This window comes from Pyxicephalus adspersus, chromosome 6 (assembly GCF_032062135.1).
Source record: "Pyxicephalus adspersus chromosome 6, UCB_Pads_2.0, whole genome shotgun sequence".
NCBI lineage: Eukaryota > Metazoa > Chordata > Amphibia > Anura > Pyxicephalidae > Pyxicephalus > Pyxicephalus adspersus.
In genome coordinates, this window is record NC_092863.1 from 80714417 (window position 1) to 80740467 (window position 26051).

At 37.5% G+C, this 26051-nt stretch overlaps 1 protein-coding gene across 5 annotated transcripts in view; it reads right to left on the bottom strand.

Annotated features, from left to right (window-relative positions):
- MAST4 (microtubule associated serine/threonine kinase family member 4) overlaps nt 1-26051 on the bottom strand; it is a 293670-nt gene that overhangs the window by 90521 nt on the left and 177098 nt on the right. The window contains exon 1 of one of the 5 annotated variants that reach the window (XM_072416334.1): nt 15244-15633. The exons of the other annotated variants lie outside the window; for them this stretch is intronic. Coding sequence (XP_072272435.1) covers nt 15244-15329 — 86 coding nt within the window. The 5' untranslated portion in view covers nt 15330-15633. Of the gene's footprint in view, nt 1-15243; nt 15634-26051 lie in introns of those variants that run through there. 5 annotated transcript variants of the gene reach the window in all.

Here is a 26051-nt window from a genome sequence, read left to right on the forward strand (position 1 = left end):
CTTTATAAGTAGATGCGTGATTATTGTGCTAAAACAGACTTCACATCAAATCGGTGAACATGGAAAGGAAATTGTCATCTGCAAATATTTTCAACCTTTTTAACACTCCAAATAGCTAAAGAAGTATGCCTGAGAGCAGTGCAAACAGAAACATTCTCTATATGCAGGCCCAGCTACATTCTCTGACACATGCAATGACTTTTGCAAACTACAACTGCCCAAAGGTATGGCTGTCCTGCTGCTCACCCTGATGGCAGGACCATTACTCCGTATGGCTGCACAGTTGTGAACCCTTCCAGGCAACCATCAAAAAAATCTGCCAGTCCAAAAAAAAAACATTATGACTAATTAAAGTTATCTTTGAAATCTGTAAAGATTTCACTTTCCTTACAGACATCAGCCAAGCTGCTCCCCAAGATAATCCTCTAAAACAACGGGTAGGGAGATAGTTGTTTTCCACATACAAGTGGACAAAAGACCTGCAGACACTGACAGTGGTGGCTCCTAAACTATCACTGTTCTCTGTGGACAGGTCTTGTGGTTAATTCTCTGCTAGGTAAGATTGCCCCTAAAGATTCTGGAAATCTTGCATATTATAATAATTGCCTTTGCCAGGTTGTTTATGGCTGATCACAGTAACAGGACAGGGATTTACCACTGTCTTCTCAAGTAGGTATGTCTAATGGCTTGCTTGAATGGAGAAAACAATGTATGTTTAGGCTGCTTGAATAAGAACGAAGGACCACATGCCGCACATACCTGCATCGGCCTTCAAAATCCAGTAGACGTGGTAGAATGCAGGGCTGTCCCAACATGCTCCAGTACTTCCCCAACACATCCCTTTTGCCCCCACACTGATGGGTTGCGTTACTTACATCCATATATATACACCTTTATTTTCAGGTATTTCACCAATACCCAGTGAGTAGGTGTACTAAGTGAACATTTTTGTTACTGTCTAGCCAGGGCATTAGCATAGCTGATCTTGGTTAAGCCTAGGACCATTTTTCACATGAAACAAATTCTTGCATTTTGAAAAAACAATGTTGCCGTAAAAGCCTATCTTTTCTTTCTCATGATCATTATATTTGAAGGCTAGGCAAATAGATACGTAACAAATATTCCTAACCAGCAATCCTAGAGGTGAAACCAACCAAACTTCTCATTCACTTGCATCCAATCACAAGTTCTCCACAGTGTTATGCAGGGAACACTTTTCCCTGAGCTGTGGCTGATTGACCTCCCATTGACAATGTCAGCATAGTTCCAAGGCCAATGCAGCCAGCAGCATAATACCAATAATCTTTTTAGTCTTTGAAGACTGGAGTTGGACAGCCCTGTCTTGCGGTATCCACAGCCCAGAGCAAAAATTTTTTGGCAATGTTAATAATCAAAACTGTGTAGTAAAAAAGGAAATTGCCTGTTTTCGGCCGGTGCTGCAAACAGGAAATATTACCGATACAATATTTCATAACAGTAAGTGACCTTATAAAGAGTGTTGGGGGCTCCATTTGTAGCTGGGAGATAAGAGTGTAATCCAGTTACTCCCTGGCTAGAGACAGAAGAGTGAAGAGCCTGGGGCTGGGCTCTGGTTTACAGGAATGAGAAATAATACTGTATTGTGTACAGTTTGAAGGGCCCTAAGGAGCTCATTTTAGGAAGAAATACTAAATGGTGTTTTTAACATAGGTATTATCTAATTTCTTAACTCAGGTGTTTGTATTAAAACACCATATTTATTTTTTCACTAAAGGTGACTCATGATGAACTTGATATGATATATTGATATGATATCCAGATCAGTTTTAGGGAATAATCATTTTTGCATTTTTAAAGCATTAGTTTGTATATACATTTCATAAAATGTCTTTTTCAAAGGGCAAGGAAACAAGAAATGACATGAAATGATGGTCTGTGAAATATACAAACTAATAAATTCACCTGTAAAAATAGAGACCCAGCACAGTAGGAGAGTGGTATTACCCTAGGACAAAATGTGTTACTGTAGGCACATTTACTAGGTGTATGCAAAAAGATAAAAAAAAGGGCCTTAAAGAAAATAAATGCAATCACCACATATATGGATGGGTTAGCAGTTATATACTATATTATGAACTTAGTGGTGGCCATATTAGCATACATACACAGGATCTGCTTCTTGTGTTCCAAAAATTTTAAAAACATTTTTTTAGTGTTCTAATTCCCAATTCAAATCTATGAGATGACCAACACTATGAAAACAATGCAACTGATAACTAATATCAACAGTTGTTAAGAGAGACTGATTGTAAACAAGCGCCCTCCATCCAGTGAGCAGCACCGGTATCGTTCACCGTTGCCAGCTGTCAAGTGTGCAGACACTGTTTTTGCGGTGCGGTGTGAGTAACCGAGTGTCTGGAATGGTGCCAGCCACAGAGAGCTGCGTAGGGTCGTTCAATCCAAATGCAGGTCTGAACCTGCTCTAATGCATCAAAATTATGAAGAAGAAAGCAATCAAAATGTACTTGAAAGTGAACATGGAAAACAAAATTCCAAATATGTGCTTGCTGAAAAGACACTACATCTGCCCTTTGACCAAACTATACTTGGCATTTTGCTAACAAATACCAGAATACAGCTTATAACTCAATTACACTACTAGCCTACAACTTGTTTCTAAAGGAATTTTAGGTAAATAGTCAGAAATATTTGTGCTGTTCATGTCCACAGACAAAAGGTCACTTGATTAGTTGGAAATTAGATACAACCCGATTGGAGATTCTGTAGGTAAAAGAGAGAAAAAAATCTGAAAACAACAAGACTAGAATTTCTTTATAATGCTCAGATAAAGAAACCCATTTTATCCAGGGCCCGAACAGGCTGTTCTCCAGAAAAAAAAATGGCGTTATTTTTACACAAACACAAATTTTTCAGTTTGCTGCATTTGCAAAAACTTTTAATAATAAAAATCCTGATGAACTGAGAGTCACAACAGGAATCAGGATGTTGTTATTATTATTATTATTATTATTATTATTAATAATGTATTTAATATAGTACCAGCATATTATACAGTGCTGTACATTATATAAGGTTTGCAGATGACAGACAGATACAGACAGTGACACAGGAGGAGGAGAGGACTCTGCCCAGAAGAGCTTACAATCTAAGAGGATGTTGGAAACAAATGCATTTTAGATGCAGTAGTGGCATGCGACCACTAGCAGTAATGCAAGTCTATGGCTACCAGGTCTATGCAAGTCCAGGTGGTGATTAAACAGGAAAAAGTGGTGACCCATATTCTGTTTAGGTGAATGAAGCTTGCCAGTTTACGGTACAGTTAAAAAAAATCACTTTTTAATAAACGTGGCTTGATGAAAGTGGTGAGTGGAAAACCACCAGCATGAATGTAAACCTATTATCAGACTAAACAAATACCATGAGAAATATTCTGATAAACCTGCAGGCCTCATAAATTAGATGACAAACTATGTGATGAAAGCTTCTTGTATCGTGTTCCTGGCAATATTACAATAAGATTCCTAATTCCCTTTTCTGCCATCGGAGGAGGAACTTCTGATTATAACCCCTGCTGCACGGCCATGCCACTTCCCTCTAGATAAGAAGTGTGGCATCCTTACCAATTATCTGTACTTGCAGACATTTGGGAAGCAGATTCATCACCTGTTTCCCCCAACTCCATAGCAGCAGAGGCTAAATTGAAATTGTTTTTATAATGTATCTTTCATCTTGTACTTTCTTACAACTTTCTTCATTATGTTTACATCTTCACTGTAAAAATTTATTATTTTCATAGATAAAAGTGATAATGGAAATACACATCCTGGCAAACGATTGCCAGCTGGAAGGGCCCTGTGGTCAGAAATGAGCTGAAATATGGAGCATAATATAAAACACACTCCGAGAGGACAGTTTAGATGAGAACATAATATACCAGCGGTTAGACAAGATAAGCTCAGCCTGATAGACATCAGATGCAAAGTCTGACAAAAGATCCATTCGGGAGATCTGCTGTCTTTTGCTTGTCCAAACACAGCTCAGAGGAACCTTCATGGAGAAATAAAACGGATTCCCACATCAACCAATGTTCCTGAACATCTGTGCACTCCTTTCCAAAACAACGCTTCAACTGTCTCAAATAATATAATATTAATGGGACTCGAGGGAAACACACAAAACAAGTTGTAGCCCAGTAATAAATACAGTAATTAGTAATTATTTAGTGCAACAAAATACTATTAGATACAGATGGTCGTTAACTTAGGAAAAGTTTACATTCTGTAACCCTTTACATTCATACACAAATTTAACATTTTTCTTAGCACATCGTGCATTATATATGTACACATAGTAGTCAAATTTGAAATGGAACCTCTCCTCTGGAGTCTCTGAGAAAGGCTACAGAATGATTGTGCAGTCCAGTGGCCGTGCCCTAGGGCCCATCTAAAACAGAGTGGTCTGATGTGGTGTTAACATATATTGTGAAAAGGTAACCGATTCTTTTCAGAGGCTAAAAATGTGCCACAAAAAAATCAGATCTTAACCAAGCTTGGCTAGCACACATCTAGTGTAGTATGTTAGTATGTAGCATGAATTGTGTTGTGCCACAATGCAGGAGTATTGGAAAGGTACACTGCGGTGCCATTCACAATAAATGGATCTGCAGTGCACCAACATAAGCATGAAGTGCACTACTGCATGTGTTACAGCAATGCAATGGTGATAAGTCTTTACAGTTCCTCTTTCTGAATTCTGGTTCTTCAGTTAGGTGTGGGTGCACATGATGCTCTTCTTTTGTGACTAAAATAAAAAAGTTTATCTAAACATACTGCAGCTTTATTAGACCTAAGATATGGTGGCTGTATATGATTTTTTCTTTTCCTTAATTTCACCAGTTGGTCCTACAAGAAGCACACTTTGTGACCTAGGTGACAATGGTAATTTGCTGTACTTTATCTGTGGAAAGGTAGCATTATTACCCTTGGAGAGGAAAAAAACTAAGCCACTTCTTATCTCCATAATATAATTGGAAGGTGTTCTGTAGTCTGTGGTAGGAGGGCTGATACCAGTGTTCTGTGCAGCACAAGCAGCATGCTCAATGGATGTCCAGAGGGGTATCCAAATATCCAAGTTTCTGTGATTCTGACTTAATCACTTCAATACTTTCAGAGAACCTTACATGAATAGCTTAGTCATTTAAAAGATGTATAAAACAAAGACAAGGTGTTTTTTTTTTTTTTTTTTGCAGAGGAAGAGATGAGCTATAAAAGCATGCGTGTTTCTGTTATGAGTGGTAAATCCCTATAGTTTTTTGTATTATTTCCTAAGTGGCAGGATGTTCATTGGTCAATGACAACCATATCTCTAACTACAATCCCCATGTACACTCATTACTGAAAAATTGTTGCATGAATTAAAACAAGATCTCAAGTGTCATCAGAATTAACTAGAGGAACACAAATATTGTAGATGCAAGTGATTGTGTGAATTTCAGAATTAAAAGTAAGCTGAGTGGACTTTTCTAATGTTTGCTTTGCATTTATTTCCTGGTCAGTACTATTAGTAATAGTAATTTTTCTCTAGGACACTATAAATGACCTAATAGAAAAAGTCCAGAACAGCTGACAACTGAACTAAGCAACTCACAAATGTGTCAAGACAATGCGATGATATCAAGCGACTGGGGACTGGGTGGGATGGGGAAACTTTGAGGCTTTATTTTCTAAATACACAAGGAACCATGTAATTAACAAATGGGAACAATGGGCCTTGGAATCAAAAGAACGGCACCATGGCTAGTTTTCAGAATGAACAACAGGCAGTGACGGCTTTCCTGGAGAATGAAACAATTACGGAGGAGCCACTTTCTCAGACTGGTTGAGTGAGAAAAGCAGCAGACATTTACAGTGGAATCCAGCCAGCATTTCATCATTAAACTGACAGTGTCAGCATAGCCCCTGCTGCTACAAACTGGTTACGTTTTAATGAACGTATATGTGCTACATGTTCCTTTTTTTTTTACAGTTGTGTGTGTGTGCGTATATATATATATATATATATATATATATATATATATATATATATATATATATATATATATGGCTTTTTTCTTATTGAATACACCGGAATGACATATTTTCCAAGTCTGTACAAGCTTTTGAAGGGGAACAGCTTTTGGGGAACAACAGTGAAAATGACAGCTCAGCCTGTGAATATAGGCTGCGAATGCATGCTTCAATACTGGACAGTGCTTGGGAAGTGTCATCACGTGCAGCGTGAGCTGTGTGATCTGCGACAACATTTGTGTTGTTTCTAGCCAACACAGAGAGAGAGGGTTTGGGTATCTAGAGGTCGGTGGAGAAAAACCCTCCTATACTGGTGGCCAATTTAAAGAATGCCACCTTACAGTTGTCAATAGATTGCAACCCTTATAGCCGGCCCTTCCACGTGGTTTTAACCCCAAACTATGAAGGATCATCAAATACAAGGTTAATCAGACACAGTTCAAGGTACTCTAAGTAAGTTTGGTAGAGAATAGCTGATCCAGAGTAAATCACCACTAGCCCAATGTATCTCAATAATAACCACAGTTCAGAACTATTTAGGCTATGGTAGGTTTTTTAAAATAAAAATTTGTCTACAGAATTTTTGCATATAAAAAAGATCCATGGGTTTCATAGCCCTTGAGATATATGACCCTTTATTTCATTAAAAAAGAGTTGAGACAATTTTATGTACTAGATTTTATGATTCCAAAATTGTAGGACATGGTGAAATTAGGTAAACTACATTTTAAAAAGGTAAACAAATGAGCGGCACGTGTCATAAAAGAGTTTATCTGGAAAGAAATGACCTTTTCCTGGATACACAAATATTGCACAGACTAGATACGAACACCAAGCTGCGGAGCAGAAATGTTAAGCTTCAGTCTGTAACGCAAACATTGTGTTTGACTCATGGGGATCTACTCATCTGTTTCTGTCTCAGCATGGACTGGGTTTCTATGGCCAACAATTGCACTACTCTTAACGTAGGCTGTGTTTAGTTTTTGTGTCCGTCTTTCTCCTTGGAAACTACTGGTCACTCAGCATCTAAAGAGTCACCAACACACTTGTACTTGCAAGTAAACACTAGCAGAATGTGAAGAGGTGGTTATGGGTGTTGTAGGGCTTCTGCCTCGAGGGCTTTTAGGAGGAGCTGCATTACACATAAAAAGCTAACTTTTAACACAGTTACAATGACTGTGGTCTACCTGCATTTATTGCACAGTCAAGGGACTAGTCTGTCCTCTTTTGTTCTCCAGCAAAAGGAGAGTGAACACATGGTGACAAGAGACTCCTCCGTTCAAACATGCAGACTTTTGTAGCCTGATATAATAATTGAACTGTATGTCCAGGCATTGTTTTAGGATGTCTCCTGTCCACATATTTAAAAATAACATTTGATAATGTATGGGAGTGGACATTATAAACCACTCTCTTGAATAAACCTGAAACAAAGTAATTGAGTACTATAGGTTGAGAGCTGTCTTTTCTTTTACGAGACCCTGTAAACAACTTGAAAACTGCAGGTAAAAAACATCTATTTCACATGCTTAGTTGCTGTATTTTTCCCTGACAAACATTAAATTTATTTGCAATGAACTTCCCACTAGAATTTGACTGATCAATCCCCTTGCATAGCCCTCTCTGCAGTCACTGGTCCCGAGAGTTACATTCAATAAATCACCGTCACACTTTCTCTGTGTCTTCTTTTGCTCAGCCTTTGCGTTACCTTGGGAGGAAATTAAATAACTTAATGAACAGATAAGCAAACGGAGAACCTGTCTCTTGAGTTTTTAACAGAAAGTGTCTTAGAATGAGCAGACATGCATGAAGGAAGCTTACTGATGCACGGTGTCATAAGGCCATCTCCTCAAGCAGAGATATGAATGGCATAAAAAGCCTGGGGCACTGATAAGTCCTACATCCAAATATTAAGTACAGGTCACTAGAAGATTTCTATTCTGTATAAGGTGCACATCATTGAGTCTTGCTGCAAAATGTGAATAATATGTGTAAATGCCAAAATGAAAATTTGCATTAATGTTTGTTACAACAGCACAACTTCAAGGTAGACTGGAAATCAGGCCACACTGAATGTAAAACCTGCCCACACCTTCTGATTTGATATTTTGCCACTGTAACAAGCAAACTACTTTTAAAAATCCAACATTTACCATTACCTTGGTATTGTAAGGACAATTTTACAAATGTCGGTTATTTCAGATTCTGTCCATTTAATATTCCTGATGCATGCCCCATGTCAATACTAAACTATAAAACTGGGTATGATGACATCAATCTCATGGCACCCTTTGCTGAAAGGTTTCTTCATAAGCTCAGACAACACCCACCCTTATATTTACAATGACTAGCAAATCCTTAAAGGACAAGTTACAATGTTAGGATGGCAACCACTTCTGAGAACCTGTAATGAGCAAGAACCCTTATATTTTATAGTAAAGTAGGACACAAAGTAGGGAAGGGGACAATGATTTCTGCCTGATGACTGCTTAAAATTTAATTAATGAAAAATTATATACTTTTGCATATTTAATAAGATCTCATTATGTATATAAGTAAGCATTGGATCAGAGGTGGAAATACTAAATTGAGCAGTAATAGGGAGGAGAACTTTACAGTTGGACAAACATGTCACTGCATATTACTTCTCTCACATTTCATATTCCCACAGAAAAACGTCCCTATTCAAGGTAGACAAGATAGTAAGGATTCTGCAGTTCGGAAAATTTGAAACAAAGAAGGGCTGACAGCTTGAATTTGAACCTAAACTGAAGCTTTTACCTCCCTCCTTGCATTCACATGTAATTTGGAGCTGAAATCACATCAATTATGTAATTACAAAGAGTAAAGCATCCACTTTAATCTGTTAACCAAATAAATTGCTGGAGAGATTAGGGCATTTAACCTAAATCCTAAAATGACAGTCACATAAACATTTTCCAAAAATAAAAAACTAAATAATGGGAACTAAAGCAAAATGGTTGTTGTGTGCGCATTAAAGGATACATCATGTACACACTAACAAGACGAAGCAGATCCACAGAAGGTAATATATTCCCACTAGATGAGAGCAAAATGCTAATTAATGCATTTTATGGACAGGTCAAACTGGAATAAATGTATCTAGAGTACCTATATGTAGTTAATTTTAATTTGGAATGCATAGAGAATTAATTTGTTTTTTTTGGGGTCTTCAAATGAAAAAAATGTGCAAGGTTGTCTTATAAAATATTTGTGCAAGGGTTTCTCTTTTTAAACAATGTACTACATGGCAGCTACACACAGTGTTACCTTCCCTTCACCTAGACTCATTGCTTATCTCATGGCATAACCAGGGAAAACCGCAGTGTAATTGGTGATTGAAAGATGTGATTGGTACGTGAGATTTCAGTTGTGTGGTTTGTTGGTTGGCTGAAACGCAGCCATAAGTAACCCAGAAGCTGTAAGATAAACAAGATTGAAAAGATTGAGTTTTAATTAAAAGATTAGATGTGTTCCCCACAGCTATAAATGGTATCTGTGATTAATCCAATTACCTAAAACAAAACAATTCACTGGGTCGGTGATGATGGTTTCTACCCTTCACTTTTTTCTTTTTCTGTAAAGCAGAACGGGGAGAATGGAGATGGTAGGAGGGTAAAACACACTGGTGTTATGATTTTGCCACAAATCAAATGTTATTCTGAAATACATAATTTATTAGGCTAAAACAGGAAATACTACATACCTTGCACCTCAAAATCGTTTTTTACCCCTATATTGTTTGTGAACTTTTATTGTTGCAGCAGTACATTTTACCCAGATCAGAGCTCCCCTTTAACATGCAACAGTGTGTACCCGGGTTGGCAGCCCTGACTATCTTCCAAACTCTCCTCATAAATGTCAAGTGAAGCCTGCAGCATACAAGGATATGAAACATTGCAATATTGTATTAATTTCCTTCCAGAAGGCTGAGGCAGATTTCATAATAATTTCATTATCAAATTGAGTGTTATAAAAATATTGTGTGAAGGGTTCAGTCAGCATATGTGTTCTGTACTAGTAAATAATAATGACAAATTCCTGTGGGTCCCTATGCAGAACATTAACACATAAATGCTTGTCGATGGCCATACTTTAGTATTAGCAGAAAAAGCAAAAAGAGAAACCGATAACATGAAGATTGTGAATTGGCACACACTTGCCAACCCACTTTTTTTTATTTCAATTTGTGTGACATATGCAAAAGGGTTGTTAGGCATAAAAGACATTGAACAAAAACCTAAATGCTGACAAAAATATGCACTGAAGTGTATATATATAGCCGATTTTTTATTTTTTATTTTTAAATCGAGTAGTAAACCTTTTAAAATGTTTTTCTTTCTTTTTTAGTATGTCTACCATTGGGAAATGCACCTTCACTTCTTGTCCTGAATATATTACAGAGATAAATCTCCCTAAGTGAGGGCAATCCACCTCTTAGCCAGTTGTCCTAGGATAGGTGTGCACAGAAGATTTATTCAGAGGTATTGAATCTGGGAACAACATGAAAATTGCGGATTTCCTTTTTTTTTTTAATCTCCGTGAGAAGTGTTTTATAACACCACACTGGTGACACAGACACCCAGAACAATTTGGGGTATAACCCTCTTGTTAGAGAAAAAAAACTGACTGTTGCCTTATCTATATTGATACCTAGAGTTCTGTAGACTTTGTAATATAGGCATTCCAGACAAATATCTGTGTACCTGATCCCCAGGTCTGCTCACCTGTCACTCTGCCATGTAGGGCTCACAAAGGCTACCATTGCTAAACTCCTCTTTTGAAGCATAGCTGTCTGGTTCCAATGCTTTCTAAGTAACTTACTTGGTATAAGGAACTATGGCAGCACCCAGTTGTTCTGGGTCCATGAATAAAAAGTCTAGCACAGCCAACAAATATCATTGTTACATTACAAATTAGAGATGGTTTCACTCTCCATGTGTGATGGTAACATTCTATAACATCAAAGACACTGCATCATTGCATACATCCCTGGTTGCAGTAAAATCATTTAGAATGCATGGCAAAAGGTGGAAGTTGTAGCATATATTCATAACCAAATGCATGAAATGATACACACAAATCTTTTCTCTGTTTGCCGATATCTTGATTATAAAAAAAACAATCTTACCCAGAGCCAGCTTCAATATAAATAATGTCCATGGTAGTAAAACTACTTGTCCTCAGGACAGAACGGTGTATAAAGTAAGCCTATAGCCAATCCTCAGTAGCAGCAATACTAACAGAATACATACACAAGAAACAAATCACAGTTCTTATAATCGTATCAGAAACAAATTCAAGTGGAAAGCAGATTTTCCCATGTCCCAGGCCAGACGCACATATTTCCGGGGTACGCCTGCGTCTCCTTGTAGCTGGCACCTGAAGTCCTCAACAAATTCTCAGGAAAGCAACAGGAAATTTCACTTCCTTTCCCTTGCCATTGTAAAACATTGTATTCAAGAGATGTTGAATAATGCAGCCCAATTTAAATACCATTTAAAATTAAATTTGCATTGAAAAAAGAATGTTGGGGTAAACTTAGGGAAACAAAGATCCATATTTACATAGTCTAGTTTATCAATAAACATTACAAGGATTAGATTATTACCAAATTATTTGTTACATTGTCTATTAATAATAGGTGTAAATATGACACCTAAATATTACATATTAGGATGCATTTTCATAGTCAATTGTTTTATTATCCTTGTACTGGTGCTAACACTATTCATCATTTAGGCCCAAAAATACAAAAATATAAAAAAAAGTATTTGTAAAGACCAAAAATGTTTAGTGTTGTATAGAGCATGGAAATGACTTGATTAATTGAGGTTGGTGTTTCCACTTTAGAGATTCAGTTCTTTATTTGCCCTGGTGACCTTCAGAAACATGTTTCACCCACAACTGTAAAAATTGAAACTATCCTAATTTTTTGGAGCGAATTTACCTCTTACTTTCAATGGCTTCCTCTTAAAGACAGAAGGACAGAAACAAAAAAACCCTTCCATATTCAATACAAAAATCAATAGTTCTGGCTTTACCATACACTTCAAAAATAACACAGGAGGTTTTCCTATATATAACTGATCTCTGATACAGCAGGCAATGAGCAGGTCACAAACTGAAAATAAGCCAAGGTGCGACCTCTGTACATAGCCACAAGCCCAATTTGAGTGGCTTCTTAGCATGTAAAAGCAGCATCAGGATAACAACTCTACAACCAGCACTATGAAAGGAAACTTTCATAGTTTCACAAAATGTATACAAATAATGGGAATGATAAAAAAGGAAGAGATTGGGCACTTTAAACCAATTTTTCAATTTTCTTTTTTACAAAGTAAGAATTCCCTTCTTTTTTGACAGTACTTCTTTTCCCCTCTGCTGCTGACATCATTGTATAGGTATTCCCTATTTATGCTTTCTGTTGATTGCATTTCGCAATGTTTTTTTTAATAGTAATAGGGAGATGAGGGGCCGGATTCACAAGAACTGAAGGTCACCTAACTGTGGCACGATATTTTACCTTGAAGCATGCAGCAGCTATCAGCAAGGTGAAAGCATTGTTAGGAAAACAGACATAAGCTACGTACACACTTCCAATAATTATCGTTGGTAAACGAACGACGAACGATCCTGCACGATATCGGCGAACGATCGTATAGCACCGATCCTGTACATGCAGATAACGACACGATCGTTCGCAGATATTGTACACACAATAGATGCGATCGTTTGAGCGATACAAGTGAACGAACGTTCATTCATCACGCATGCTCAGACCATGGACGATCAATGAACGACCGTACACACGATAGATGGTAAACGATCGTCGTCCAATCCGATCCGCCGGTCCGGTCGTTCATTTCCAGCGACTATTCTCGTTCGTCGGCGTCGTTGGTTACTTTTTTTACGAACGATTTTTGACCAATCGATCGTTCGTCGTTCATTTCCAGCGATAAAAATTGGAAGTGTGTACGCAGCTATAGGGTCACTTGGTACACAGCGCATGAATACCAGTCCAAGCATGCCCATGGAATGTGATGTAACACACAGGATGGCTGCACTTGTATAGGATGTACAATAAAACAACAGCTAGACTGTGGGACAATGGGAAACCATTTATTGCCATGATATATAACCAGCTTTTATGCATGCATTAAAAATGGTGATGATGGTCATATAGTAACGTTTGCTTTGAAAAGTTGAAAAATGGCAGCTCCCATACTTTTAACCTCAAAAGCTCTCTTTAATCATCCTATAAAACATTTGCACGCCAAGTCTGTGCCTGTGTTATGAGAAAATTGTGAATGTTGGTTTTCTGAATAGACTACAGACGTGATCTGCGTTTTACTTGTGAATTCCTGAGCAGAGAAAGGTACAGAGCTGAACAATTTCTGTTGTTTAGAATGACAATCATTACACTGGCAACTATTCAAACTATTCAATAGATTTTCTTTACTCAGAAAGGCATGTTTGTAATTACTCATTGCAAGATACTCAAATATTTTGTTCTAGATATTCAAATTTCAGTCACATCCTCAAAAAATATTAAAATAGACTGTAAATAAAAAAAAAACCAGTCTATGTGAACAAATAACTTCAAAAACAGAATATGCAATGTGTAAATGTGCATTATTTCAAGGACAAAGTCTACAGCAGGTTGTTAACACTATTTGACAGAACTTGTGGAGCCGTGAGAAGTCTGTAGACCAGAACTACATCACAAACATAATGGATCAGATTCTGTGCCTTTTGTCACCCAACCTACACATCCACTGGACAATGTATGCTGGAGGAAATCTATGCGGAACATAGAAGATAAATAGTATCTGCATATTTCTGCATAATCAGAATAGAATCATCCTGCTATTTTACAAACTATTTGCCCAAAATCACAGTGTGCGTACAGGTCGATGGCAATCGTGACCATACTGTCCTATAATCAGTTAAGAATGAATCATATGACAAGCTAATAAGCTATTACATATTTCTAAAGTAAACCTGTCATTTGGTTTACTAAACATAACCCAAACCAGCCACCTGCACGTAACAGTTTCCCAAAATGGGGAACCAAAGCTTCTGTGAAGTCCTATTGGGACTATGCATGTGCAAGAAACTGAATGGGGTGGGATGGAGGTGGTACCTATGCCTTGGTACATGAACCCAATAAATAGCAGACATATTAATGCTTTCAAAGTGATTTCTTTTTCTTATCAATAACTTCTTACTAGACAGAGAACCTCTGTAAACAAAAGTCAATCTTTGCTCTTTCTCCACAGAAAATGAAATCATTCCTTTATAATAGTAGCAGTCAAATATCATCTGGGCTGGGGAGAAACTCTTGGTGGGTGAATATCCTCATAGCTGATCGGTGAAATATCTGTTTGCCTGTTGCTGAACCTGGTTAACTTTAAATTCAAAAATCAATTTAAAGTCCCAAGCATACGGTCTGCAATAACCTAAACTACAGTTCACATTCTTCTCCACAGAGATAATAACAACAACTTGTGGCAGCCAAGTTTTAACTTTTACAAGTTTAGTTACGAGTGATAAAATCAGATCGTTAATTGGTTGGAGTTTAAGTCATCTCACACACACCCAATCTGTTAGATTTCTTAGTAACTTTACAGAATGAAGACCAATCATTCAGTCCAACTGGTCCTATCAGATCAATTTATATCCCAATGAGTAAGAATTCATTCTAAATAAATGGAGAGTGACAACAACACTATGAATGACACCTTGTGCAATATATAGCCTAACTGCCTTATTTCATCAGATCTGACGCCAATGATTCACAACAACTATTAGTATCATTACTGTATATTGTGAGTAATCTGAATACAGGAATACAAAACTTCCCAGACAAACACAAAATGTTAAAGGAACATCTACTCACTTTGTTTTATAAAATAAAGAAAGTTACAAAGTAGAAAACAATCTATTGGAACCTATTGTTACAGTATATTTTTATTAATTATCTGTCGGTGTTGCGTAAAGGTAACCGAAGAATCAAACTTTTTCCAATATTTAATCCTGAATATCTGTCCTGGGCAATATAAACACTTTAATAACTTTTTGTTCTCTCGGATTGTCAGCCATGCTTTACAAGCACCTACATGTATGGACTGTAATAAAACCCAGCACTCTTTACCTCTGCGTGCGGCGGAGCCTGTTCCGGTTTCTTAAGTGTGGCAGAGTAAAATTTGAGATCACCATCCAGAAATTGGAATCTGACATGTTGATTAGTGACTGGGAGTCAAACTGAGTTCAGGCAATGTTCCGCTCCATAATCCAGAATAAAACTGATACTCCAGCAAATCCGAAAGACATTAAAGAGATCACAAATTGGGCACTGCATGGAACGCAGGCAGACGAGCAGTCCTCTGCAAGTCATAGGAAGCACACAGCCCTCTGCCCATGTTGTCTTTGCTCTAACACACTATACACACATCATTCCACTATGACCTTTTGTTTATAAGGCGTATCCAGACTCCAAACAATTACAAGAGCCAGGAGCCAGTGCTCAGCTGAGAGCCAGCACACTCTGTGCGACTCAGCCTAAGGTACCTTGTCATATGTTTGGCATATACCATTTACACACTCCCACAGGGGAGATACGTGTTCCTGTAATCAATCCACGCAGGAAGAGATCACTTTCACAACAGCTTTGTCCTGATTTTCACATTACATTTCTCCAGTGAAAAATAATCCTCCCACAGAACAGTAAGGCTATAATGACAACGTAAATCATTTAACCCCTCCAAATATAACACCACTGAATGTTCTCCCTGCAACATGCAAGTCAGCTGTTCCGTGAGACTTTCACCACACTTAAACCTGTCACCTTTGATCTTCTCTATCTGTTAGAAGGAAAATTAAGAAGTCAGAGGAGGAAGGAATGAACAAAAATGGAAATGAGTATTAAAAACCTATTTCATGCATGCTGCCAAGCAAGCATTTTTAGTTAAGGATCCCGAATAGAAATAAAACAAATGTTTAAATAGCACAGTCTTGTGGGAAATCTAGCACAGTCAGCTAGCTTGTTACAGATACCAACCTGTAAACACAACTCTGTTTGATTCCATTGTTTGCAGCCATGTGTGCTTTCAGCAACTGTTTGGTAAATTACATAAACAAATAATTGTAAACCCCAGTGACTCCTTCAAGGGAAAGAAAAAGACCTCTAGAATACAAAGTTCATTGCTGCTTATTAGTTACCCTGAAGAGATGTTTAAATTTAAAAGGCTGGTAAATATCCTACACAATATCCCCTAATGGTGACCATTTACTATTTGAAACTCCCAAGAGACATTTAAACACAGATGTAATACCCTACAGAAAAAGTAATGTCTGGTAAACTCCCTTTATGTAGGGAAAGTACAAGCTGCATACCATGGACACAATACATGAACCATGCAAAGCAAAAAATTATCACAGAACCAACAAATGTTTTTTTTTTCTTGTGTCCAGGCATTGACAAATGGGACGGAGGTAGTACCTATGCTTTGACTTGCACAACCAATACCACTGGAGTGCAATAGCTGCACCTCGTCCCAGGAGAACAACCTTCATGATCATGGTGTCTTCCCCGCCAGGTAAAAATGTAGAATTTTTTTTCTAAATCAGGCTGAAGAAAGAGGACAATGGAGAAAGGGGGGGTAAAGGATTTGGCTCTATAAGAGGGATTTTTTCCCCTATATTACCTTTCTTAACCTTTTTTACCCATAAGGTTCCTTTGAGATTATGTTCAGGTCTTCGGGAACCCTTGCTAAAACCAAACAATGTCCGTGATAGGAATGCACACCTTACAGCAAACAGACTTTTATAAATGAAGAAGGGTGCTCGATATGACAACCACGAATAGCACCGTGTAGATCTCATGAAAACAGAAGACAAAGTCACCCGCACTCCAATGTACAGGATCCTTGGTTATTGTGAAAGCACTGTCACAACATGTTTGAAAGTCAAAGGTTCGGGGCCACACAGGGTCCCTTCCTCAATGCAACATAGTGACCTGCTAAAACCAATTCTTTAGAGGACAGTGGGGAAAATAGCCCCCTTTTGTGGCTAGAATGCCCCCTTTATAGACAACTCCGATATAGATTACCTGCTGCACAAGATGGACAGTTGGTCGCTTTGCAGTTCAGTTTGTCTGTGGCAGCTTTTGGCTCATCGTGCATTACCCAATTTCATAAAAGCCTATGAAACTTTAGAGAATTATAAACGATTTGGCTCTAATTGCCATGCTTGCGGGTCACAAAATACTGATTGGAGGATCTCTTTGCTGGAGCTCCTGGGGAGGCAGGAAGCCACAAGTTGGTATTTGTTTTATCTAGGTAGAAACCATGTAAAATTAACTCATCAGTCTTTGATCGCATTGGCCTTTGACTCTGCTTGCATAAAGCACAACAAACACATTGGGAGTTAAATTCACGGTGGTAGCCATACATTAATCTACTTTAACTATATAGCCAGATAGGCAATGTCTGGGAGCAATGAAACAGATATCAGACTTCTGAGGATAGCCATGTAGTGTATAAGACAATAGCAAACAATAAGAAGTGAGAGAGTGAAAATATGTAAGCAATGGAAATATTACAAATATCAGGTCAATCATTTCTGACTGGATAGCCTATTATAAATGTCAACATATCACTGGAGACTGTTAAAAAAAAAAAAAATCTCCGTTTATAGCCTAGATCTACAATTTACAGCTTGCTTGGTTGGGGTTTTGATCCCCTGCCTTTAATAACTTCTAAATCAATGACCCAGAATAAGTACCACCCCCGGTGTATAGTAAATTGTCACCTTCACAGTTATCTGCATGCCTGTTACAGGTGTGTGATTACAATTTCTGACCACAAAAGATCAGCTTTATATTCATGCCATTAGCATTCCTTTGTAAGAGTTCACCAATGGAAGCTTGCATAATCTCCCAGCAGTAGGTCCATGTTATGAAAGCTCTAAATTACTAAACAGAAAAAAAGTAAATATTGTAACTCTGCTTTAAAACGTATTTAATGATTATCTATTATTAGGCACCAATTTGCACTGCCCAAAAGAATAACAACAAGAAGCAGGTCTTTGAAGGTCATGCTTTGCTTTCAAATGTATACATATAAATGCCATCTCAATACTCATTTGCACTGTTTGAAAAGGGGCTGGCCACAGCAATTAGGATTTACCTTTGAAACAGTTAGAGTTCTATGGTATGGTAGTTTTATAAGTCAGTTTCTATGGCAGGTGCACCAATTTTCTTTCTTTCAGTTAAATGAGGCCAACCGTATGCGGTCAGACAGGACAGTCCACACTTCAAACAACTTTTGTCAGTTTTATACCTTACAAGAGATGGGAATATTATATTAAAATTAAAAAAGGAATGGCCATCCATGGACTAATCATAACCAATAAACTTTATGCAAACATAAAATATATCTTTTTTTTTTACACACACTGGGAAAATCATTCTCTGCATCAATGCGGTATACAACTCTGGGTTCACTATATGCCCCCTCAAAGGCTTGTAAATGTGAAAAAAATACATAAAACTAATATAATGGCAATACGTTAAATAAAAAAAAAGGTCACAAAAAATACCATCCTAGGCCAAATATTATGTATGTAAATTACATTTGAAGTTCATAATACTGTGTTTGCCAGCTTCAGATGTCATTATTAAATAATATTTTCTCCATTCTTAAAGCATAACTATGGCTTATAAGCACCTATTTATAGATGGTCCCACAATTCCAGCTTTGCTTCCCTGCAAGATCCCAAAAATAGATGTTAATCCTCCCATCAAAATTAAGCTTCATGTTATGGTGTGGCAACAATGCCAGGGTTCCTGAATTTAAAGAAGAGTTGCCACTCTCATGTAGGCTGTGCTTGCTTGTACTATAACATTGAAACATTTTGCAGAGGGCACAGCTATCAGCATAGTCACTGCTGATCCACAAGCCTGTAGCTTGTCAATCTGCATATGGCCACACCTAGTCCTGCCCACTGAACTACCCCACTGTAAGCTGCAGTATCTGGGTGTGGGAGCATGTGAGACACAAATGAAAAAAGGTTTGGACAGTGAATTCATTTTGTTTATTTTTTGAAGCTTGTGCATTACATAGTAACTGGGTTTTAGATTATTAAGACAGTCATACAAGAGCCTTTAGTTGTACTACAAATAGTTTTAACCATTTCAATGTCAGGAAGTAGATATTATATTATCAGTTCCCAAAGTTATTAAAGTTAGTAGGGCCATGAGCTTCGATGTTCAACCCTACTGACAAGCCCAAATAACAGGAATACAGAGATTACAAAAAAAGATTAAACTGTGCAGACAGGCATTTTTATAAAGATTACACCATTAAGTGCCTATCTTCCAAACAATAGACCCCTTAAAACCTGCAAGGGATATAAATGTACCTAGCACTAAATGTCTTTGAAAACCCATTTCTTATTTGGTGAAAATAAGAGTCCCACACATCCTATCTGCACAAAGAAAAAAAAAAAACAGTAGTGGAAAGTCCTAATTACAGGAAACTTCTTCAATGAAGCAAAGCACAGGACTTGTTTCAATGCCGGCGTATAGTACATATATGGAGGACATAAGCAAAGGGCACCAAAATTTAACTAACCATACATATGCTACATGTGTTTAGACAATGTTGGTTTTGCTGGAGTTTAGGTTTAAATACAAATAGCTGTCACCCAGAAAATTGGCTTTCTAGTCTAGTATTATTTTTTTGACTAAAGGCAGTAATTGCTAAATAAAAAAAGAACTGTTTTCCATAACAAGTTGCTCCAATGATTTTTAGAGTGTCAGAAAAATCTACTGGAATGCTTGTTTTGTCAGGACTAATTACTGTCAAACCTATTGATCATTCCACTGCCTCCTGTGAATCCTTGTTATGGGTTTCTCTGCCTTTGGATTTGGCATTCATGCAGCCATTCAAGATATTCTTGTTTGGGTGCAGTTGTGTTGATTAAAATGTTAATAAACAATGGAATTAGACCAGATTATTAACATCTCTGAAGTCAAACAGGGAGATCCAAGAAACTGTCTTCAGCATCTTAAGATAAAAACAACTTTGACTTCTCCTTAAAAAAAAAATGTAGAAATATATATATATATATATATATATATATATATATATATATATATAATGATTAGTACAAAAAATCATCCCATGCCCAGCTACTATGCTTCCTAACAGGATCACTGACAACAATAAAAACCTTCCCTACTCTGCCAAAATTAAGATAACAAGGTTTGCCATTTCATAAACCCAATATAGAGAATTAAATTTTAACTTGCAAAGTTGGATGGGAATACCCATAGCCTATAGAGAGACAGCTAAAGGTTTAAGAACCATAGCAGCAGATTTTGCTTTTGGATCAATGACATATAAGATGACATACACTTCTTCAGCCCACCAGACTTCACCTATCACCAACATTTCACTTTAAGTGCACTGACCTTTAACACTAAGCATAGTATGATGTTGCAAACATGGTGTTAGCCTGTGCATATAGGTTATGATAACCTATGCAAACAGCCAGGTCAGAGCCCGGCTCATATTCTTTACAGGCTTGCAATACTGTATGGAGGCATTGTACAATGACACACTTTATGATACAAATCTTCTTTCACACCTCTTCATTTTTTACATTGTGCTTTTAAAAGATTTTTTACATACATTTCCTGTAGAAAATGTGTTCTGCTACAAACTCGCTGCTAGAAGTATCATTTTAGGGCATGTGTAGCCTAATGTTACCATACAAAAGTGTAGCTTTAACCAAAATCCATTGATTTGACATAGATGACGTTTGCACATATTAGATCTCACTGTAAAACTGTCTTGATCAAAGCTAGAAGGGAAGAAAAAAAAGTCATCACCGGTCATAGTTTGGGCTACAGGCTAAACAGAATAGATATTTGTAACTAAAATGTAACTTGTTTTAACCAACTTCCTTAAAAAAAAATAAATAAAAGATGATTGATGAAGAAAAATACAATTCTGTAATGGTTACATTAAGGTTGACATACTGGCTTAACCTAATATTGTCTTGCTACAAACAACAATTATGTATGACAAGAAAGAAGCTCAGAGTAAGTATGATGCAAGAAACATGCCTATGTTGTCCTATTTTATAATTACTTGCTGATGCATTTACTGGTACATTTATATTTAGCTTTAATAAAACAGATAAGGATTTACTGAACTTTACACAAATCTTTATTTTATTAATACAGGGTGGCACTGCGTAGTGCTGTGTTAATTAGTCGAATTACATGTAATACAACAGCACTTTCCTAAAAGACTATTTCTATATATAATTTTGCACTGTGATCATGATCCTTACAGAAATGGGGGGCAAAATGTTTTGAAGGGATGCCCATTTACCGTATGGTCTAAAAAAAATGCCATTAATTTACCGATGTTCATAGTTTTGGTAATTTAGTCCAGTTTATTTTGCTTTGTTTTTATGTATGATGTGGTTTTGGGATATTCATTACCACCCCATCCCCACCATTTAGTACTTAGAATACACTTTGGTAAATATGTAAAGCATTATCAATATTGCCCCAAATATTTTTTTTAAAGGTACTTAATCATGGGCTGAAGCTAGCACATTCTCTGGTTCTCGAGCTGAGCTAGGTTCAATTTACCTATAGATGGGTTTATTTTGTTCTTTTAATTAGCACAGCATAGTTTATCTGAGGACTCTAGATCCTGGAATTAAGAGGTCATTGGCCATGTACCACAAGTAGATGTGCATACCACAACATAAAATAATCCTCAAAGCATATGTTCACATTATACAAATGTATTCTGTAGCTCATCGCAAACAAGGGCTGTTTTATTACAAATATGAATTTTTTTGTGACTGCATAAATAACTAATTTGGAATAAACTACGGTATATCCAAGACCTTTTCTATGGGCAAAAATGCACACACTAATTAAAGTTTTCAACCCTATATAATAATACAATGTAAAAAGGTAAAAGTAAAGGTCATGATGAAGTTCTAATCACTCTTCCATGAACCGTTGGCGGCTCTCTGGCGCTCCCTGCCGTTTTTTTTCTAATTGTCTAACCTTCATGCAGCCTTTTTTTTTTCAGCTGTTCTAATACCAAGGGGAGCAAATACTGTAACTTGACGCTTACATCTTATAAAGGATCTCATCTGTTTTTTAATGGCTGTGACCTCTGGAGAGCTGGTTCTTGCTGCAATCACAGGATGACCTGTTAATATTTAAAAATATATCAGCTTTTGTAACATGATAATGGTCTCCTCATCCACCACAGCCATGGCTTATGTAGCTATTAAATCTAGAGTGGAGCTGTGTGGAGTGTCTGACGCTGTGTTTGTGCCTCTGGGTCTTCTTTTGGTAATTGAGCGTTGTAATTAAATATCAGTGTTCCCCTGCTTTACTTATAAATCAGCTCTATGACCTCACGTATTTCATTGCTCAGCGCTGTTTTCTGTCCCTGCTGCTCCATTAATAATCTACCTTCTACAATACAGGCACAACAATCAGAATGATTCCTTTCTCCTCATTTATGGAAAACCCAAACAGCAACATTCATTGTTAGCCGCACAATGAACATCATCTGTCCAGAGTTTACAGCACACCACTTCGAGAATGGAAGTCTTTTTGATTAGAAACTTGATCCTGCCTTAAAGGGTTTTTCACTTTTCATTGCATTTTATCTAGTTGCCCTTGAGATTTTATTTTTAGTTAAAAGATAGCAGTTCCAATTCCAGCAGCATTCAAGATTTTATGTTATCACACAAAGGACTAGGACTTCATATTTGCAGCTCCTTCATGATTTGGGAGCAGGGAGGCATATATTGGCCACACCAATTTCACCCTAAGAAGAATGGGTTATATGTGCCCAACCTTGAAAAGCCTGGTAAAAAACTTAAAAAAAAATTCTCATCACAAGTCTGGCAGCCATTATTGTGCACCCCCAATCCTTCACTAGCAGAATTTACTGGAACTTCTACCACACTGGAAAATCCTCCCATGTTGATTCACTACTAAGCTTTAGCACAACTGATGCTCAAATTCTGTGGCTTTTACGGAGTCATTTAAGTTCTTTCAGAGAGTCAAGCCTCCATTTTTAGCGATGGCTAAAATTTTAACTAAAAGGGTGACAAATGTGCAGGTCAAGCAGTTGAAGGTTTCCTATACAAGATGATCCTCCAAATCTACGAATAGTGCCAATATTTTCTACTTTGTATGCACAGGAGATCAGGTAAAGGATAGGTAGTTATCGTCTTTCAACTTCCTAGATCTAGCATTTATCTCAAAGGTCACAGCTGTATTTTACAATTGCCTAGCAGTGTCCAGCACAGTACAGCATGGGACAAAAGGGTATGGGTCTACACAAAATCCATGGTCTCTGTGTTCTGGGAAATGGGAGTGCTACTTTGAAATATCCTGCTACTTTGACATAGCTGGAAATGTTATTTAAACAGTATCTCTGGGACAAGTGATAGTGCCCAGTGATAGAAAGCTGTATATCTGCAGTGAACAGGGCACATTGGCCTCTGGATGCTAGTCTTGCAAGAGTGATGTCACTGTCGTTCTTCTTGCGGTTATCCTTGCAGCTGAAGTGCAAAAATCTGTTATTCCCTTATTTTTGGATGAGTACTTATGACTATTGGATGTGTGCTTTCAACATACAGCCTCCTCCTGCTATTAAATATATCCCTACCAGTTATCAGATCAACTACCATTGGGGGGAACCTCTGATACGAGTAAGCAATAACCCGTTCTAATACCAATGTGGCTGCCTCCATGCAAAGAAATAGTGCATATCAAGGCATGGCAAGTCCAGTAACAGAGAAGTCATTAACTGTAGGGATAACTGGTTGGTTTTTTCTTTAGCCACACATAGATTTCCTCCCTGATTTGGGACAAAAATGTGTGTGGTATGTCTCGTCGATTGGATTTATCTTGAGTGTGTTGTTTTGAGAAACATCCAATGAGTGAAATCACATTTATGTGCGCCCAAGAACCGGGCATCCTATATGAACTTTGTAAGCAAGCAGTCCTAAAAAAAATCAGACAGTTGAGTTTGTTTTAAAGACCTGATTTACCAAGATATTTTGTATTGTGTTACTGAATATTTAAACATGACGCAGCCATATACATTTTACATCAAAAGGTTACCAATCATGAAGAGATGATTACAAGAGAACACACACATTATGTTTGAACCTACAGTTTCCAAGAAAAAAACACACATAATAGAACATAATTGCTTCCACAAATGCATTCTTAAATATCTTTCAAGTATACACAGAAGATTAATAAGACATTGTGCTGATTTGTGCAATTACAGTGACTCAGTTTTGTACACATCAACCCCAAACACTGTGCTGGGAAAACTCAGTTTATTGAACCAACATTATCTATTTTAGAAAGTTGGTCATTACAAGGGCCGGAAGGCAGCAAGTCAGGCATCCATGAACCGGGCCCGTCACCTACATACACCCATGTATTTTATATATAAATAGATCAAGTCACTAAGCTACAATCATTATGTTTATGTTATCTTTTTAGAAGTATTTATGAAGTTTTATTAATTTAGCTATAAAGGTTTACTGGCAGCTTTTGCTTAATAATTATACCACTAATATTCTCAGTATGGACACAAACACATACTACTGATGTGACATAAGGTAGTGGTCCCAAACCTTTTTGGACCTACAGACCACTAAAATTACAGACTCTGGACCGCACATGCGCAGGGAGCCGTGTGTCAATCAAAGGGGAAGAAACTTCCCCCAGAGTCACGTCATGATGCCAGAACCCGCCCAATCTCCCATTGCAGGTATGAGCCTGCGATGGGCGAGTTGTGTCCAGAGACACAACCCGCCCACTGCCCAGAGCCTGGGATACATACGGAGGACATGGTCTACGGCTTTTGCTGGTGCCCCCCCCCCAAGCGGGGTCCGCAGATCACAGGTTGGGGACCGCTGGTCTCTATGCTCTTGCGGATCAGCTGTCAGATGGCCGTGGCCCACTAATGCGCCAGGAACCAGGAGACCCCTGATGTAAGGGGCAAAATCTACCTGTGAGCACAAGCCCTAATTTTGTTAGAATGTTTAGTGATTATCCAGACCAGTCATGGAACTAGCCAGGGTTACATGGAACCGCAGGGTTTCTCTAGAGGTTGCATGGGGTTCCTTGAACAGTGGCTAATTGACCTCCTTTTGGATGATGCCTGCATGGTTCTTAGGTCAACACCTGCTGGTAGTGCTAGCTGCATGACTTCGATCATGTTTTAGGTGGTTATATAGGTGATATTCTAGCCACCAATGTTGTTTTTTTTTTTTTTTTTTTTTACAACCAGTCACTAATTTAAGAGGCTTTTTTCCATTGTCACCCCAAAAAATGGTTTTCATACGAATTACCCATGACCTAAAAATTATTTCTCAGTGGTATAATGCTTGAGGCCAAGTTAGACACCAATACTGTTGTGTACATTTTGCCTCACAATGAAGCAGAATCAAGCTTGCTATGAAAAATTACAGCTAAAGAGAGAAATCCCAAACCTGACTGGATCCTTTTGAAGAATGGAGACAATCAATTTTTAAATGGGAATGTAGAACGTATTCATAGTGAACACATATTTTGCATTATTATTGCTGTGCATGTTATGATTTAATTGATTTTCAGTCTAATAAACACATATTAGACAAAAAACACAAAGGGAATGCATCGATTTGATTAACCAGTCAATTTCTAGACATGTATACTGAGAAATAGAAGAGAAAGTCACAAGAACATGAAGTTTGGCATAGCTAATGGGTATTTTTTCTACTTTTTCTTGGTTTTCTGTAGAAAATTTATATGTTAAAACCCTTGTCATTTTTTTTTTTGTTTTATTTTTTTGCTGGGTTTGTACCATTGGGGAAAAGCCTATTTACCTAATTCAGAGTCAA